Source organism: Leptidea sinapis, chromosome 42 (genome assembly GCF_905404315.1).
Source record: "Leptidea sinapis chromosome 42, ilLepSina1.1, whole genome shotgun sequence".
Classification (NCBI taxonomy): domain Eukaryota; kingdom Metazoa; phylum Arthropoda; class Insecta; order Lepidoptera; family Pieridae; genus Leptidea; species Leptidea sinapis.
In genome coordinates, this window is record NC_066306.1 from 5,984,523 (window position 1) to 6,000,124 (window position 15,602).

At 34.3% G+C, this 15,602-nt stretch overlaps 1 protein-coding gene across 1 annotated transcript in view; it reads right to left on the minus strand.

Annotated features, from left to right (window-relative positions):
- The window catches only part of LOC126976790 (major facilitator superfamily domain-containing protein 12-like), an 80,587-nt gene extending 65,309 nt beyond the window's left edge, over nucleotides 1–15,278 (minus strand). Inside the window, exons 1-2 of the mRNA XM_050825391.1 lie at nucleotides 15,251–15,278; nucleotides 14,648–14,703 (exon numbers count right to left, since the gene is read on the minus strand). Of these exons, the coding sequence (XP_050681348.1) occupies nucleotides 14,648–14,703; nucleotides 15,251–15,253 (59 nt within the window). The 5' untranslated portion in view covers nucleotides 15,254–15,278. The remainder of the gene's footprint in view (nucleotides 1–14,647; nucleotides 14,704–15,250) is intronic.
- Between the last annotated feature and the right edge of the window lie 324 nt (nucleotides 15,279–15,602).

Genomic DNA, 15,602 nt, shown 5'->3' on the forward strand with positions numbered 1-15,602 from the left:
ACTAGTCGATACCCTTGAATTCGTCCACGTATGCACATGACTGAGCACTGTATAAAAATAGTCTTAAAACTATAATAAATTTTAAAACTTTAATAAATTTATATTTATTGAAGATATTGCAATAGTTTTAGATAGGGCCAGGTGTCTAAGGAATAAAACTTTAAATATAGGAATAAAATTAAATTGAAATCTATCCCGTAATATTTACTTGATGCGCGCTCAAATGAATACCTCTATCATTTTATACAAATTAAATTTGTAACCAAAATTTATGAACGATACGAGGCTCGAACCCGCGACCTCTCGTTTTCGGTCTGTTACCAACTGATACAACCGTTCTGGTGACGCGTGGTTCGTAAATCTTGATTTGTCTTGTTCAACGCTCAGGTTGTAGCTCCATCTACTTTACGATTGATAACCTGCTCAACCCCAATATTTGCATATTAGGAAATTGACTTGAGATGTCTCTTCTAAATGAATCTAAGCAATAATATTGTTTAGATTTGACAGGGAGGCAGAAAGACGGTATCAATATATATAAATTCTCTATTATTTTATTTATATAGATGATATTCATTAAATATACAGGTGTATCGTTTGTATGACCCAACTCCACATAATATTATAACAGTCAATATGAAAATATCATATAAGATCGAACTGTAAGAGATAGTCTCGTTTCTAAGCCCAAAATAATTAAAAACCGATTAGCAAAGCCTCGAGAAGACTTGAAAAGTAGGCGAGGGTACCTAATCTCTGCTACAATAGAGGCTTGAGCACGTGCCTAAGCAGATGTGCGAGTATGATATCGGTTAAGTTGCCAACTTTTCACATTTCCCGCGCCAACCTGCGTCGCGTCGCTCGCCGTGAATTACTTATCGTCTAAACAGAACGAGTTGCATCCCACGACGTCGCTTCAAGCAATATTCCTTATTACTGTGTGACCTACATATTCATTTCAATTTGAAAATTTCTTCCATCTGCACAAGAAATTACTTTTTAACACAATCTCACGTTGTCTTGAGTTTTCTCGCATGTTTTCTACAATTGGCAACTAAAATTCAAGGCACTACTAGGGAATAGAGGAATTTGAAGTTATATAATAATACACCACTAAAGTTGAACAAATCTCTTCAAGTAACCCTGAGTTAAGTTGTAGCTTGCGGTAACCTTTCAAGTTTTGAAATTACTCTACGAAACGCACAAAAAGTTAAAAACTTTTTTAATAGGCAGGAACTTATCGCGGTCGCGAAAAGTTTATTTTCGAATTGCAATACGCAGAAATTAAATTAATATTTTTCCTCAATGTAGCGTATAAATGATTTAAAAAAATATGGATAATTAAATCAACTACCATTTTTATCTCTAGACTAGTGTAGATATAAAATAGTGTCTTGTGTGCAATTATTATAATTATTGTAATGTTAGCCTGAAATCGTGATCGACAACTTACCCAGATAAACCCTTTGGGGGTTTTCGTGGTATTTAGATATGTAACTTTTATTGTGTTTTTGTATATATAAATAAAATAAATAATAAAAGTATCTATAAATGGAAAAAAAAATATTTCTTGTAGACTCTATGAATGAAATGGCGTGAATATCACATTTTGCTAAATAAAATACATTCCACAAAAGAGCTCACACCCAACACACTCTTAACCTCTGGAAGTGCCAATATCCATGATCGGTTGGTTTATCACTTCCTTTTTTTTATTTATAAAAATAAGGAACGAGACGAGCAGGACGTTCAGTTGATGGTAATTGATATGCCTACCCATTACAATGCAGTGCCGCTCAGTATTCTTGAAAAACCCAATAATTTTGTGCGACACTACAATTGCGCTCGTCACCTTGAGACATAAAATGTTAAGTCTCATTTGCGCAGTAATTTCACTAGCTACGGCGCCCTTCAGACCGAAACACAGTAATGTTTACACATTACTGCTTCACGGCAGAAATAGGCCCTGTTGTGATACCAACAATCTAGCCGGCTTCCTGTGCAAAGGAGCCACTGGTGGAGTTGCTTTCACGTGAGCCTCTTTGCCCGGTTTGCCCCCTTAATATACTTTCTTGTAGGTTCAAAAATTAGACCGAAAACTTGCTATCCCAAAAAATTTAAAAGATTCTTTCAGTCTCCATTTTAGACAACACATTAACGAATCTTCGGCTATAAATTTTTTCATGGTCTGTTTCCCCTTGAATAGGCTTTAAACTTTATTGCAGGACATTGTAGAATTTATTGTGCATAACGGTTCTTGAGTAAGCACTCTGGTCAACTGAGTGCGTCTGGCTTTTAATAAAATGTTTTAATTAATGGGGAGCGTTTTCGTACGTGGTTTATGGTTTTACACGTGAAACTATTCGCTCGCAGATTGTATTATTCTGTAAATTGAATGCTCCGTTTGCTGTAGCAGAGAAAAACCCTGAGTACGTATTAAAATTAACATGTAGGTACATAAAAATGAAATGTAATTGTGTTTTTCAAAACAATGCGACTAAAACAACTTTTATAAATGAATATTCTTTCGTATTTCCGTTTGTTTGTTTAAACGGCGAAACCGATTTTAAAGGTAGGTTCACTGACAGTTTCTCATGTCATAAATAGTTCATCATCATAATGATCAGCCGGAAGACGTCCACTGCTGGACAAAGGCCTCCCCCAAATATCTCGTCTAACGTATTCCGGTGATCTTGACCAGATCGTCGGTCCTCGTTGGGGGCCTACCGACGTATCACGTAACGGAAGACGCAGTCTTACACTAAAGTGTAAATGGGCCGACCATATTGCAAAACTGCATGACATAGATCAATAAAGTGATTTTGATTTGATTTGAAGGGTAGGCAAACCCAAACGAGGAAGACCACAAACTCACTGGGAGGACGAGTTTGTGCGTTTAGTTAGTAGGTTTATGGAAACGACGACAGATACCTACATATAGTTGGCATTCTACGAAGGAGGAGGGTATCATAAACTTTTTCTTTAATGTAATTATGTAACAACCATTGTAAAAATGAGAAATGAGGTTTGTTTTGTCTAATTTTATTTTTTGTGAATATTACAAAGAAAATACCATTCACATTGTTGCTTTGTAACTGAACAAATATTCCAATTAGTTCAGATACAGGAAAGTTACGTTAGCTGAGCAAAAACCTCCGCGGAATGAGTCGCAAGCACCCACTAGTGTAAGACTAAGATCTATAGAGGTTACTTAGACTTTGCTCAGACTTTACGTAAGTAAAACTTAGCTGAGTTTTATAAAACGCGACTTGACTTTGACATTGGGCTGTCGCAGCTTAAGCTTTTAACAGTGGGAGGCTCCTTTGCCCGTGATGCCGGCTAGATTATCGGTACTACGACGGCGCCTATTTGTGGCGTGAAGCAGTAATGTGTCAGCATTACTATGTTTCGGTCTGAAGGGCGCCGTAGCTAGTGAAATTACTGGGCAAATGAGACTTGACAACTTATCTCTCAAGGCGACGAACGCAGTTGGAGTGCTGCTCAGAATTTTTGGGTTTTTCAATAATCCTGAGCGGCACTGCATTGCAATCAGGGCGTATAAATTACCATCAGCTAAACATCCTGCTCGTCTCGTCCCTTATTTTCATAAAAAAAGCGCAAATTTAGTTCAGTTGTGAAATGAATATAAAAACGAAATCACAGGTAATGCTAAACTTATACTCAGCTAAGATTTACACTAATAAAATCAAAGTAAAGTCTAAGTACATAAGTACTAGATTAGTATCTAGTATATTAGGAAGTAGTGGGTAGCATAGTAGTTGCAGTCTACCGTTTCAGAAAGAATTGGCGCTCTGATAGAAAAGAAGCGGCGCAAGAAACTCTCCCAGCATAAGGTAATAAAAGATTCTGCTCAAAATGTCGTACAGTTCACAATACTTACTGGGAATGCTTTTCAAATTACTCGTGTGGAAGTTTCGAACAGTTGTAACAATTCGTAGGTAGTAAACGGCTGCATGCAACCCTAAATTAACAAACTTAGCCGTATTACATTAAGTGTAAAGTGGTCCGACTCACTCTTGCCCCACAGTTTAACATCGACCGCGATGCGGATTCTAAACTTATTTGCGGTGACAACAATTTGCATACAATTCGGTGAGTGATTTTTATTCCATTTTTACACACGCTGGGGATATTTTTAACGATTTATATCTAAACAATTTGTTATGTTTTTAAAGTGATAACCCTCACTTCTAGGATTAATACACAAATAAAATTTGAAAAACAAAATTTTATGAAGCCACAACCTGAGAGTTGAACAAAGCATACAAGATTTTATGACGATACGTCACTCGAACGGTTAGCTCAGTTGGTTAGAGCACCGGTACGGAACGCCAGAGGTCGTGGCTTCTAGAACCGCATCTTTTATAAAATTTTGTTTTACAAATTTTATTTGTGATTTATGTCTATCTTGAATCACACTTGAAGTGAAAACTTCTTTAACGGCATTGAGCTTTTTGGGATTTTAGAGTTTCTTGGGATACCCAAAATGTTAAACTCGCGTCAGCACACGTGACCTGATCGAAAATTCGTAAGACAGTCGTTGAAATTATGGATGAAAGTTGATTTTTCTGAGAGATAAACTTTTTAATGTAAAAGCATTGTAATAGTTGTATAGTGTTACATTTTTTATGTAATAGATATTAATTGATTTTTGTGAACGAATATTGTATGTAACCTGTAAATGCTAGTACTTATATACTGATAAATAAAGCAATTCGTGCGAAATTATTCCCTAACCATACCAAATTATTCAAAAATGCACAACGTTAATGTTCAAGTTTTCACTTCTGCCGGCACTCTTGTAATGCAATCCGTTTTGTTTTCTGATAGCATAGCTGCTGATTTTTTCGAATTTTAACTAACTCTAGATTCTCTTTTGTGGGTAATGAGACTGTGCTGTTACGCTTAGCCGTGTAACGCGTATAAAGTCTCTTGAGTCAAATAAGGGAACGTGATCCGTCACAGCAAAATTTTCTTGATTCAAAGACACAGCTGAGTTACTGATGATTGATGAACTTATGTTCTATACTTCTAATATAAGAAGCTTAGTCTGAGACCGAGTGGAGCAATAATTTTTATCAATGGTTTTCGGGCATCGTTTGCCGTTTCGATACCCACTGAGATTATTGAAAGTAATTCATTCGAGTGTCCTAATATACGCGGGGCAGACGAGTAACAGGCTGGCTTGATGGAAAGTGAGCACCACCGCCAAAAGACATCCAAATATCATCTTTCACATGTATTGTTAGCCTTAGACGGGCCCAAAGTCGTCGGTCCATGAACATTGTAACTGGCAGTTAAAACCACAATGAGGCAAGGAGTATTTTCTGGGTAGTAAAAGTTACATATTTATTAAAAAAAGATGAAACTTAAAACTGAAATGTGCGTGTCACAGAGTAAGAATTTAGCACTAAATGCTATTTCTCCCCTAAAAAAAATTCCTTGCAAAGAACCAGTCAGTCGCTAGTAGGACTTGTACACACGAACGGTTCCATACCATTCAAGATATCTTTTTTAATTTTGAGCACTGTTCAAGATTTTTTATGTTGGCGTGACAGTAATTGACTGTCTTTGTATTATTATTTTCTATAGTGACAATACTCATAGTACAACTGTCATAGTATTATCTGACAAATTTTTGCAGTCTATGAGATACAGCCCCGTAGCTGACCCAGCAAACGTCGTATTGCCGATATTAAAATCGCGATACAAAAGTAACTGTTGATCGTAGATGGGTGAAAATTAGAAGTTGTATGTATTTTTTAATGCAACATTATAAAAAAATAAAAACAAAAAAATTTGTCCAAAAATTAAAAAAAAAAATTAAGGCTGAACAACCCTTATTACTTAGGGGTATGAAAAATAGATGTTGGCCGATTCTCAGATCTACTTAATATGCTCACAAAATTTCATGAGAATCGGTCAAGCCGTTTCGGAGGAGTACGGGAACGAACATTGTGACACGAGAATTTTATATATAAGAAGATATAGATGGATGGATGGACTGAAGGACTGACAGTAAAATATAGGGTTCCGTTGGTTAACCTACAGGTGGAACCTTAACAACATGAATCGCAAAATATTTCCACTGAAGTAATATGTAGTCAGGAATGCATATTCCAAGGGTAAAATCGTATGAACAGTACAACTTGAAAGTATCAACTTTTTAAACTAAAAATGTCATAAAATCACCTTGAATCAAGAATGCTGTTTACTTTTTAAACTGTTTTGTACCTTTTGTGTTCTATGTAATCTCTACCAAGTAAAACATTATATTTAACGTTTATGATAGTAAATTGATTGGAATCTTGACGCCATTTTTATTAATCAACCAGGAAGTGGCAAATATTATATGGTGATGAAGGACAGAGAACAAAGGCGTCACTATAATTGTAATGCATGGAGATGTCCTTAGCACTGTCAATACATATTCATATTAGCATGAACACTGTCTTTGACGAAATGCATATGAATTCTCTATGGGTTTGTCGCCCATGCATTTATAGTGTGCTTGAGAAGGCAAAACTACTTATTGTTAAGCCTTCTTGACATTCATACAATAGCCTGTGGCTGCAATTACGACGTGCGAAAAAGTATGTCAAAATGTTTTGCATAATCATTAGCTATGCATATTGTGCTTGTGTTCAAGGCAAAACTTTTTTTTTGAAGAAAATAAGGGACAAGACGAGCAGGACGTTCAGCTGATGGTAATTGATACGCCCTGCCCATTACAATGCAGTGCCGCTCAGGATTCTTGAAACCCCCAATAATTCTGAGCGGCACTACAATTGCGCTCGTCACCTTGAGACAAGATGTTAAGTCTCATTTGCCCAGTAATTTCACTAGCTACGGCGCCCTTCAGACCGAAACACATTAATGCTTCACGGCAGATATAGGCGCCGTTGTGGTACCCATAATCTAGCCGGCATCCTGTGCAAAGGAGTCTCCCACTGGTAAAACGTTGCACTAGTTGAGCAAACGCTGTTAAGTGAGAACATCGTTTGTCGGAGGAGTTTTATGGAGATTTAGGGAATGTCCGATAATATTTGATGACCGATACAGTCGAATGGTTAGTGACCCTGACTACTGAGCTAGAGGTCCCGGGTTCGAATCCCGGTAGGTGCAATCATTTATGAATGTGGATGTTTGTTTCCGAGTCATTGTTGTTTATGTGTATTTAAGTAAGTATGTATTGTATTAAATATATCGTTGTTTTGTACCCATAGTAAAGGCTATGCCTAGTTTGGGGCAAGATAATTTGTGTAAAAGTGTGTTAATATATTATTATTATTTATTATATCCAAATTGATGTGGAACATTGAAATGGCTATTTTCTGACTTATGGCCTTTTTAGGAAGAATTCATTTAAAATTAATTATTAATGCAATGATATCAACAAGTTTTGGAACAACGTCGTATCTAGTGTATCCACATGTACTATTTATTTGACCTACTTAATAGATTGTACACAATTACAAAGGGTCCAGAGATCCGAAGATTGTACAAAGTACTATATACGTGTACCACAACTAAACGCTGACCAAGCGCTGGAAGATATTTCGGTCAATGGATCAGTCAGCCTATCCAACGCGGAAATACTGCTCGAACTTCCACGAAGCGAACCTTTATACTTAAGGTTACATATAATATATTGACTACAAGTCGACCCAATAGACTTTGCTATTAAACATAAATAAAAAAGCTTTTGATCATATATAAAATGTTTTAACAGTTGATTAATTAAAATACATATTACACACTCCTGCTTGAATGACAGATACATACATTATAGAGGTATACTCTATGACATACTATCCCAATTGAGGTTCAAACTTAAAAATTAAATGAATTATGGTCGAATTTTGATACTGGGGACCACTAATAAACATAAGTACACCATATTTGCACGGTATTATTAATACTCTTAAGATACGATCAAAACATAAGTATCAATTTCAAATTAAAATTTCACTCAATTGTCTAAATTGGCCCATGGGGCCCAGAGGCGCGAAGAATGTTCAAAATATCCTCGCGCCTCAATACGGCTACTGGAAACCCAAGCGCTGGCAGCTATTTCGGTCAACGGATCAGCCTAGCTATTCAACGCGGAAATGCTGCCAGTAGTCTTCGTACGCTTCCACGTAATGATAGTTTTAATTTTATGTAGTCATACTATAGTAAATATAGTTATAAGATTTGTTTTGTTTGAATATTAAAATAATTTATACTTAGTTGTGATGGAGACACGAAGTCAGTTTTATTGACGTTTTAGTTTACATGAGTGTTTATATTTCACTTAATTGTCTGCATTTTTTGATTTGTTTTATTTACGTTTTTATTTACCAATGTGTTAAGATTAAGTCGCTAAAATGTTGGCATATTCGAAATGGTTTTATTTAGGTTTTTATTTATCAATGTGTTAAGATGTTTGAGTTAAATGGCTGCATATTTTGAGTAGTTTTATTTGATGTTATGTTATCTTGATAACTTCACGCATTTTGAAGGTAATGTCTTGACAGACGGAGAGTAGGATGGTATCATGGAAGTGATCTTACAAGAGCTCTTATTTCATTTGGAGATACGACAAACAGATGGTTGGCCAAAATTTTGTAATGTCACTATCAATCCTATATTTTCAGATGAACGAGATAATGAAAATTTCATATGCATTCGTTATATATGATACAATATATTCTCATCTAACATATATGAACTATTCGTGACAATCTATGTGGATTTTTTGTGACAAAATATGCATTTGATAATTATGCCACTTAGAATGTAAAACTTAATGAATAATATTTGATTTATTTCAATATATTTGTGCGAACTATACATAAATAGATATTTGTTTTATCTTTTCATAACTAAGCCAATAACCACTCTTGTGTTTAAGCTGTTGTACCTTTGCCTGGTTGTACCTAGGTAACACTGAAAATGTTAAGAATAAGAAAAACGGCTTCTTGTAGAAAGTTGCCAATACTTTTATTGTCATTCGAAGTAATCTCCATTCCTCTCTACACATCGCCGGATTCGATGGAACCACTGAGAAAAGCCTATTCTTCCTTAGGGGTCTCTTTGTATGGCATTTTCGTACTCTTTCACCGCATCTTCAGGGCTCGTAAAGCGAATACCTCGAATTTTATCTTTAGTTCTTGGGAATAAATAAAAGTCGCAGGACGCCAGGTCAGGACTGTATGGCGGATGACTCATTATCTCGACACCTTCCATAGTCAAATATTCAACAGTCAGTTTTACAGAGTGCGCTGAAGCATTGTCGTGGTGAAGGAGGATCCTGCTTCGAGGGCGCAGCTGTCGACTTTTTTCCAAGACAACAGGCAAAAAGCGATTGACATACCAGTCTGCAGTAACTGTCCTTCCATTTTCTAGTGCAACTGTCGTGAAATGACCTTTTCGACCAAAGAATAAGGCAATCTTTTTTCCTTGACTTCTTCCTTTCTTTACCTTAGTTGGCCGATTCTCAAAAGGAACACCCACTGAGCTGATTTTCTTTTGGTTTCTGCTTCGTAGCAATATATCCAGCTTTTATCACCTGTGATGATATCAAATACAGCATTTGAGTCACCACCGTTGACCTTATCTAACATTTGGCGACACCAGTCCTTGTGAAGGTGTTTCTGGTCGTCGGTTAAAGTATGGGGAATCCATCTGGTACATAGCTTCCTGACGCCTAAATGTTCGTGTTATATTTTTTGAACTTGACTCATACCAATGCCTTGCTCGTATCTGCTGATAGTTCACTCTCTTATCTTCCTCTATCATGCGTCGCACAGCACTGATGTTATCTTCAGTAGTCGCTGTTAAAGGACGTCCATCACGCGGATCATCATTGAGATTGCTAGGTTCGCTTAAACTCGTTTAACCAATTGTAAATAGTGGCACGAGATGGGGTTTCATTAAGAAATGCTAATGGTAGCCTATCATAGCTTTGTTGTTGAGTAAGCCGACATCAAAAGTCATAATAAATCATTGAACGAAAATTTTCTCGCGTTAGGTTCATTTTCACGTATAACAGGAGTTTTAGATTTGCCGCCAATTCACAAAAACAAATGACAAATGAATGCGATAAACTACATTAGGTTGCCAAAAGAGTTCTAAAATTGAAATTCAAAAAAGTATTCATTAGCAATGTTTCTAACTGGCCAGTTCTAAACATTTTCAGTGTTACCCACGTATACATATTTTTATAAAGTTTCTCAATTTACAATGTTTGCCCATTATCTATAAAATATTCAGTACCTCAGCAGAGTTTGGGAATAGCCTTCTGCAAAGGTTGTATCGTGGGTTCATAAATTCATTATTATCAATGTTTATTAGATCATTTAACATGCATCTACATAACAATATTTCAATAATATATATTAAAATATGTTTTATTAAGATTACCTACATATTATCGAACAATATTTAAAACAGAAACAGATTAGTTTTAATTGGTTGTGACTATTGTCACTGATTTGGCTGATTGTATGTATGGCATATTTACCGCAAACTACCATTATATTAGATTGTTGATTCTATATAGATTCCAGTTTAATCTCATTAGTACGAATTTCACCCCATTTACTAAAACATAGTCAAAAAGTATTTCCTTATTGCCTTTTTAAGTAGTGAATATCCCCTGAATTTCTGATGTAAGTGCTTAGAAGAGTAAATTTCAAAAATACAGTACGTGGTACGCTTTTTGTCTAGTGTCTGAATAGAAACAGCGAACAATAAAGACTACAATGCAATCTGATCGTCTGGTTGTAACAACGCACACGGGACTCTAATGGCAGCCATCAGCAATGCGACAACATTTTTTATTATTTGTATTTCAGTGTGAAACGCCGACTTCAAGGGATTTAAGAGATTGATATTTTCTTGTTGATGAATGAAGTTACTTTCTTTAATTTACAGCCACATCAATGACGATAAATTAGTAATTTTGTCTATTTATATTCTTATTCCATCTACTAGGCTCCGTAAAATTGCTAAATCTTTTAAAGTGGATTGTGTTATATTTTATAATAAACTCCCAAATGAAATTAAAATATTATCTATTGAACAATTTCAATGTGTCGTAAAAAATAAATTAACATCTAAGGCCTATTATAATGTGAAAGATTATTTGAAAGATAAAGATAGTTGGAATTAATGTTCTAAATTTTGTTAATGAATATTGTTATACTCATTTGAATGCTATTGTAACTTTTGTACTTCATCCTGACTTGCTTTAAATAACTTATAAAGTTTTACAGTGAATTAAGATTTTTTTGACTTGACTTGACTATTATATGTAATTTTTCTCTTTACCTATCAGATTTCGTATACATTGATTGGTAGGTTATATAGAAATTATGTATAGTTAAAGCCTCTTTTTATTTTGCATTTTATAATACGTTATTCTTTCTACTGTTATTAATTTATTGTTTCCTATCTTCAAATAGTTACATTTTATTCATATTTATTTCCGTTGTAGCTTACTACAATACTGTTCCCACATTAGCTCTTCGGAAACAATATAAACGTTTGACAAGGGTTTGAAAATTTTGTAATAATTAATTACGATATATTGGTTTGCAAATAATATATTTTGCTGCCTGGGAAATATCAGTTATTTTCATCGAAAAATGTTCGAAATATGTATTGAATTAAGACTTTGTTACGACAAATTTTGCTGTAAATGGTTTTTAATAATTACAAATCATGTAGTCTTTTACATTATTGTGTTTTCTTATGGAGACATCTAAGTCCATTTGTTACATGAATTCTGCTTCAAATACTATCCAAAAGAGTCTAATTGTACTCCAGCAGTAGATTTTTTTTAATTCCTTTAATCGTGACCGAATATCTTCAAAACATATTCCTACTTGGTACGCTTGGTACCAAATTAAGCATTGAAATCGCCCATAGGAATAATAATGTTATTATTGGTACCAATTGTATCAGACAGTTTGATAATTGTGTAACTCATTTGCTTGGTCACTGGAGCATATTTCTGTATTATTGTCTAAATTTTCTGATGGAAATATAGCTGATGTGTAGGATTACTATCGTATCCAAAAACATATTGTATGTATTTTTTTACTATGATTCCTGGCAGTTCAATTTCCTATTTTGAAGGTTTCTAATGCCTCTTCAAGATCTAGTAAAGGTTCTGGTCTTCTCAGGGTCAAATATTTAATTTTTATACATTACTAGCTGATACCCGCGACTTCGTTCGCGTACACACATATGACTAAGCACGTATTACTTATAAAAATGTTTATTGCTTATGACAAAACTTAAGATTTATCGTTGATAAAAATTACATTTTCAAATTTTATTTGATCTAAAATTAAGTTTATATTTTACCTACTAAGAAAGTTGGAAAGCAATGAAAATTCTAATTAGTTATTCATTTTAAAATATTCTTTCAATTTGATTTCTGAACGACGGGGGACATATCAAAGGAAAAACAAAATTGTTGTTTTTATTTAATTCCGAGCATTTTCATATTAATTCACCGTTTTAACCTTCTTTGGACTTCCACAAATAATTCAAGACTTCTAAATTAGCCAAATCGGTCCAGCCGTTCTCGAGCTTTAGCGAGATTAACGAACAGCAATTCATTTTTATATATATAGATTATGTAATATTTTATGAAGTTGTTATCGCTTATTTTAAAGAGGGTGGTGAATTAATCCCGTAGGAACCAGCCATGGTAGGAAACGTGGTTGTACTATGCTGTTTTGATTATAGCTCATTTAATTTTAGCTTTTGTTGTTGTTTTAATTCTTGATTTTGCTGTTGATACATAACTAGCTGACCCGGCAAACGTTGTTTTGCCATATAAAGTATAATTCACGCAATAGTTTTATAAGTAATAAAATATTGCCTATATTATAGCCTGTACATCATTTTGTTCTATTGTCAATAGATTTTGCAGCGCACGCAAAGATAGGTTTTCGATTTTACACCTTGTGTTACAAAATAGCAATTTTATTACGGATCCCTAATTTTGAAAGAAAAAAAACATAGCCTATAACCTTCCTCGATAAATGGACTACCCAACACTGAAAGAATCATTCAAATCGGACCAGTAGTACCAGAGATTAGCGCGTTCAAACAAACAAACAAACACTGCAGCTTTATATGTTAGTAAGTATAGATAACTGTTTCATGTATTTTTTATATTTTATTTTAAAAAAGATCTCCCTCACAACTTAGTGGTGCAACCATTATTTTAGTTTATGAATTTCTGAAAATCATGGGACATTATTTGGATACCCAGAAAAGGAAAAGGCTAAAGCGATCGCCATGTCCTTATCCTCTGTTCAGTTCCTCGTTTATATCCTTGTTTTTTCTTAAAATGGTTTTCTTTTATTATATCTCTCTATCTATATTATCTATTATCAACTCAAATGATTTGGATTTGATTGTATATTGTGATTGACATAATTAAAATATAACTGTTAGATTTGTGAATATATATTGTAACAAGCGTAATTATTTAAAAAAAAAAACGCATTGGATGTTATTGTCGCGATTTATTTTAGTAATTGTAGCAGCTATATTGTCTAAACGAGATTTATATTATTATGCTTGTTAAGGTGAAGAGTAAGCAGAAAACACGCAAACATGGTGTTTTTAGACAAGTTTTGTGGTGAAAGTATAGCATTTCGAGCTATGAACACTACTTAATCCTGTTACACATATCCTTAAGTCTTATATGTAGGTTGCCAATGCTAGCTGTTAGTTATAGTTAACACTGCCGAGTCTTTTTGAACTACCACATTTATTTGAAGTTAAACAAGTTTTTCGGCATGACGTGACGCATTTTTTTGGTACTTCTGTCAGAAAAGTTATTCTTATAGCTTGTACTTTTTTGTGTAGGTTCATTTATTCAGATTAGTAGTGAATAACGAGGATTGTAAGTATATAAACTGTTTTCCACGCAAGAATTTTGTAAATATTGGCTTTGTTACATAGATGGCGGGCCGGCAGCCGTGAACTCATATCGCTCAAGGTCGCTGGCATTTAGTGTCACCTTAAAACTTTAATAGTGTTCCTTCTTTTTCCTAGCCTCAAAGTTGTGTAGCCATTCTCTTGTTTAATGTTCAAATGTAAATCTCTGTACATTTAAAAAAATATGATATGGGTCATTGATTCTCTGCAAATTTGATATTTCGCTTTCGTAAAAGGCTTAATTTTTATTTATCTTTTATGCTTGACAAGCTGTCTATCAATTCGAAGAAACTTAGAAATAATATAATACAAATATGACTTAATAAAAAGTACAATATATCAAATCCTATTAATATTATAAATGTGAAAGTTTGTATGTCTGGATGTATGTTTGAACTTCTTTAACGCAAAAACTACTGAATGGATTATGATGAAACTTTACAATAATATAGCTTACACACCAGAATAACACATATTTATAAAACTATCGCGTGAATTATACTTTATATGGCAAAACAACGTTTGCCGGGTCAGCTAGTCTAGTATATTTTGAGAATTGATTTCTTATCACCACGGAGATAAGAGTGCAGGAGTGCCAAGAAAGGCTCTAGATTACATTGTAGAGACATATGCGAATATAAAATAAATTAAATATTTAATATTTATTGGTACTTACTACTTTAAAATTTCTTTCAAAACGAATTCTTCCTTCATCTTTTTTGCATCGTATTCCTGAAAAATAAATAAAAGATGGGATTTATTTTTTATGCAAATACAATCAATATGATTATATATAGTATCAAAAATATTAACTATATTTAAGCTTGTTATGTTGTTAATATATTTTAGTTCTTCATCACCAATGAATCATACGTTTCGAATACAATATGAACTGTAATATCAATTTCTATATAAAATTTGTCACGAACTGGAATTTAAGCAACCGGGGACTTATAGTTAAATGAGTCATATTAAAATATTAAGTGATTCAGAAATAGTCACTAAATAAACTCACCATACAAACTAAATTTGTAACCAAAATTTATGAACGATGCGGGACTCCAACCGGCGACCTTTCCACGGCTTCCGTCCGTCACGCTTTATGAACCGTGCGTCACTCGAACGGTTGGCTCAGTTGGTACGAGCGCTCGGACGAAACTCAAAAGGTCGCGGGTTGGAGTCCAGAATCGTTCATAAATTTGGGTAACAAAATTAAGTTGCATAATTAACCCCAGAAATGAGGGATATCACTTTAAAAATAACAAATTTTTAAACTCACCATTAAAACTTAATCATATTTTGTAGAGATGTCGTGACAATGGAGATTGTCGTGTTACTGACGAATTTACTTTCACTATTCGCTAGAAATGTATTTCTTAACGCGCGACCGCCTGATCTGATCTACGACAAAATATCTCTCATCCTTCTATTTTTTTTAAGAAAATTTGGGATGAGACGAGCAGGAAGTTCAGCTGATGGTATTGGTACGCCCTGCCCATTACAATGCAGTACCACTCACGATTCTGGAAAATCCCTAAAATTCTGAGAAGCACTACAATTGCGCACGTCATCTTGAGACATAAGATGTTAAGTTTCATTTGCCCAGTAATTTCACTAGCTACGGCGCCCTT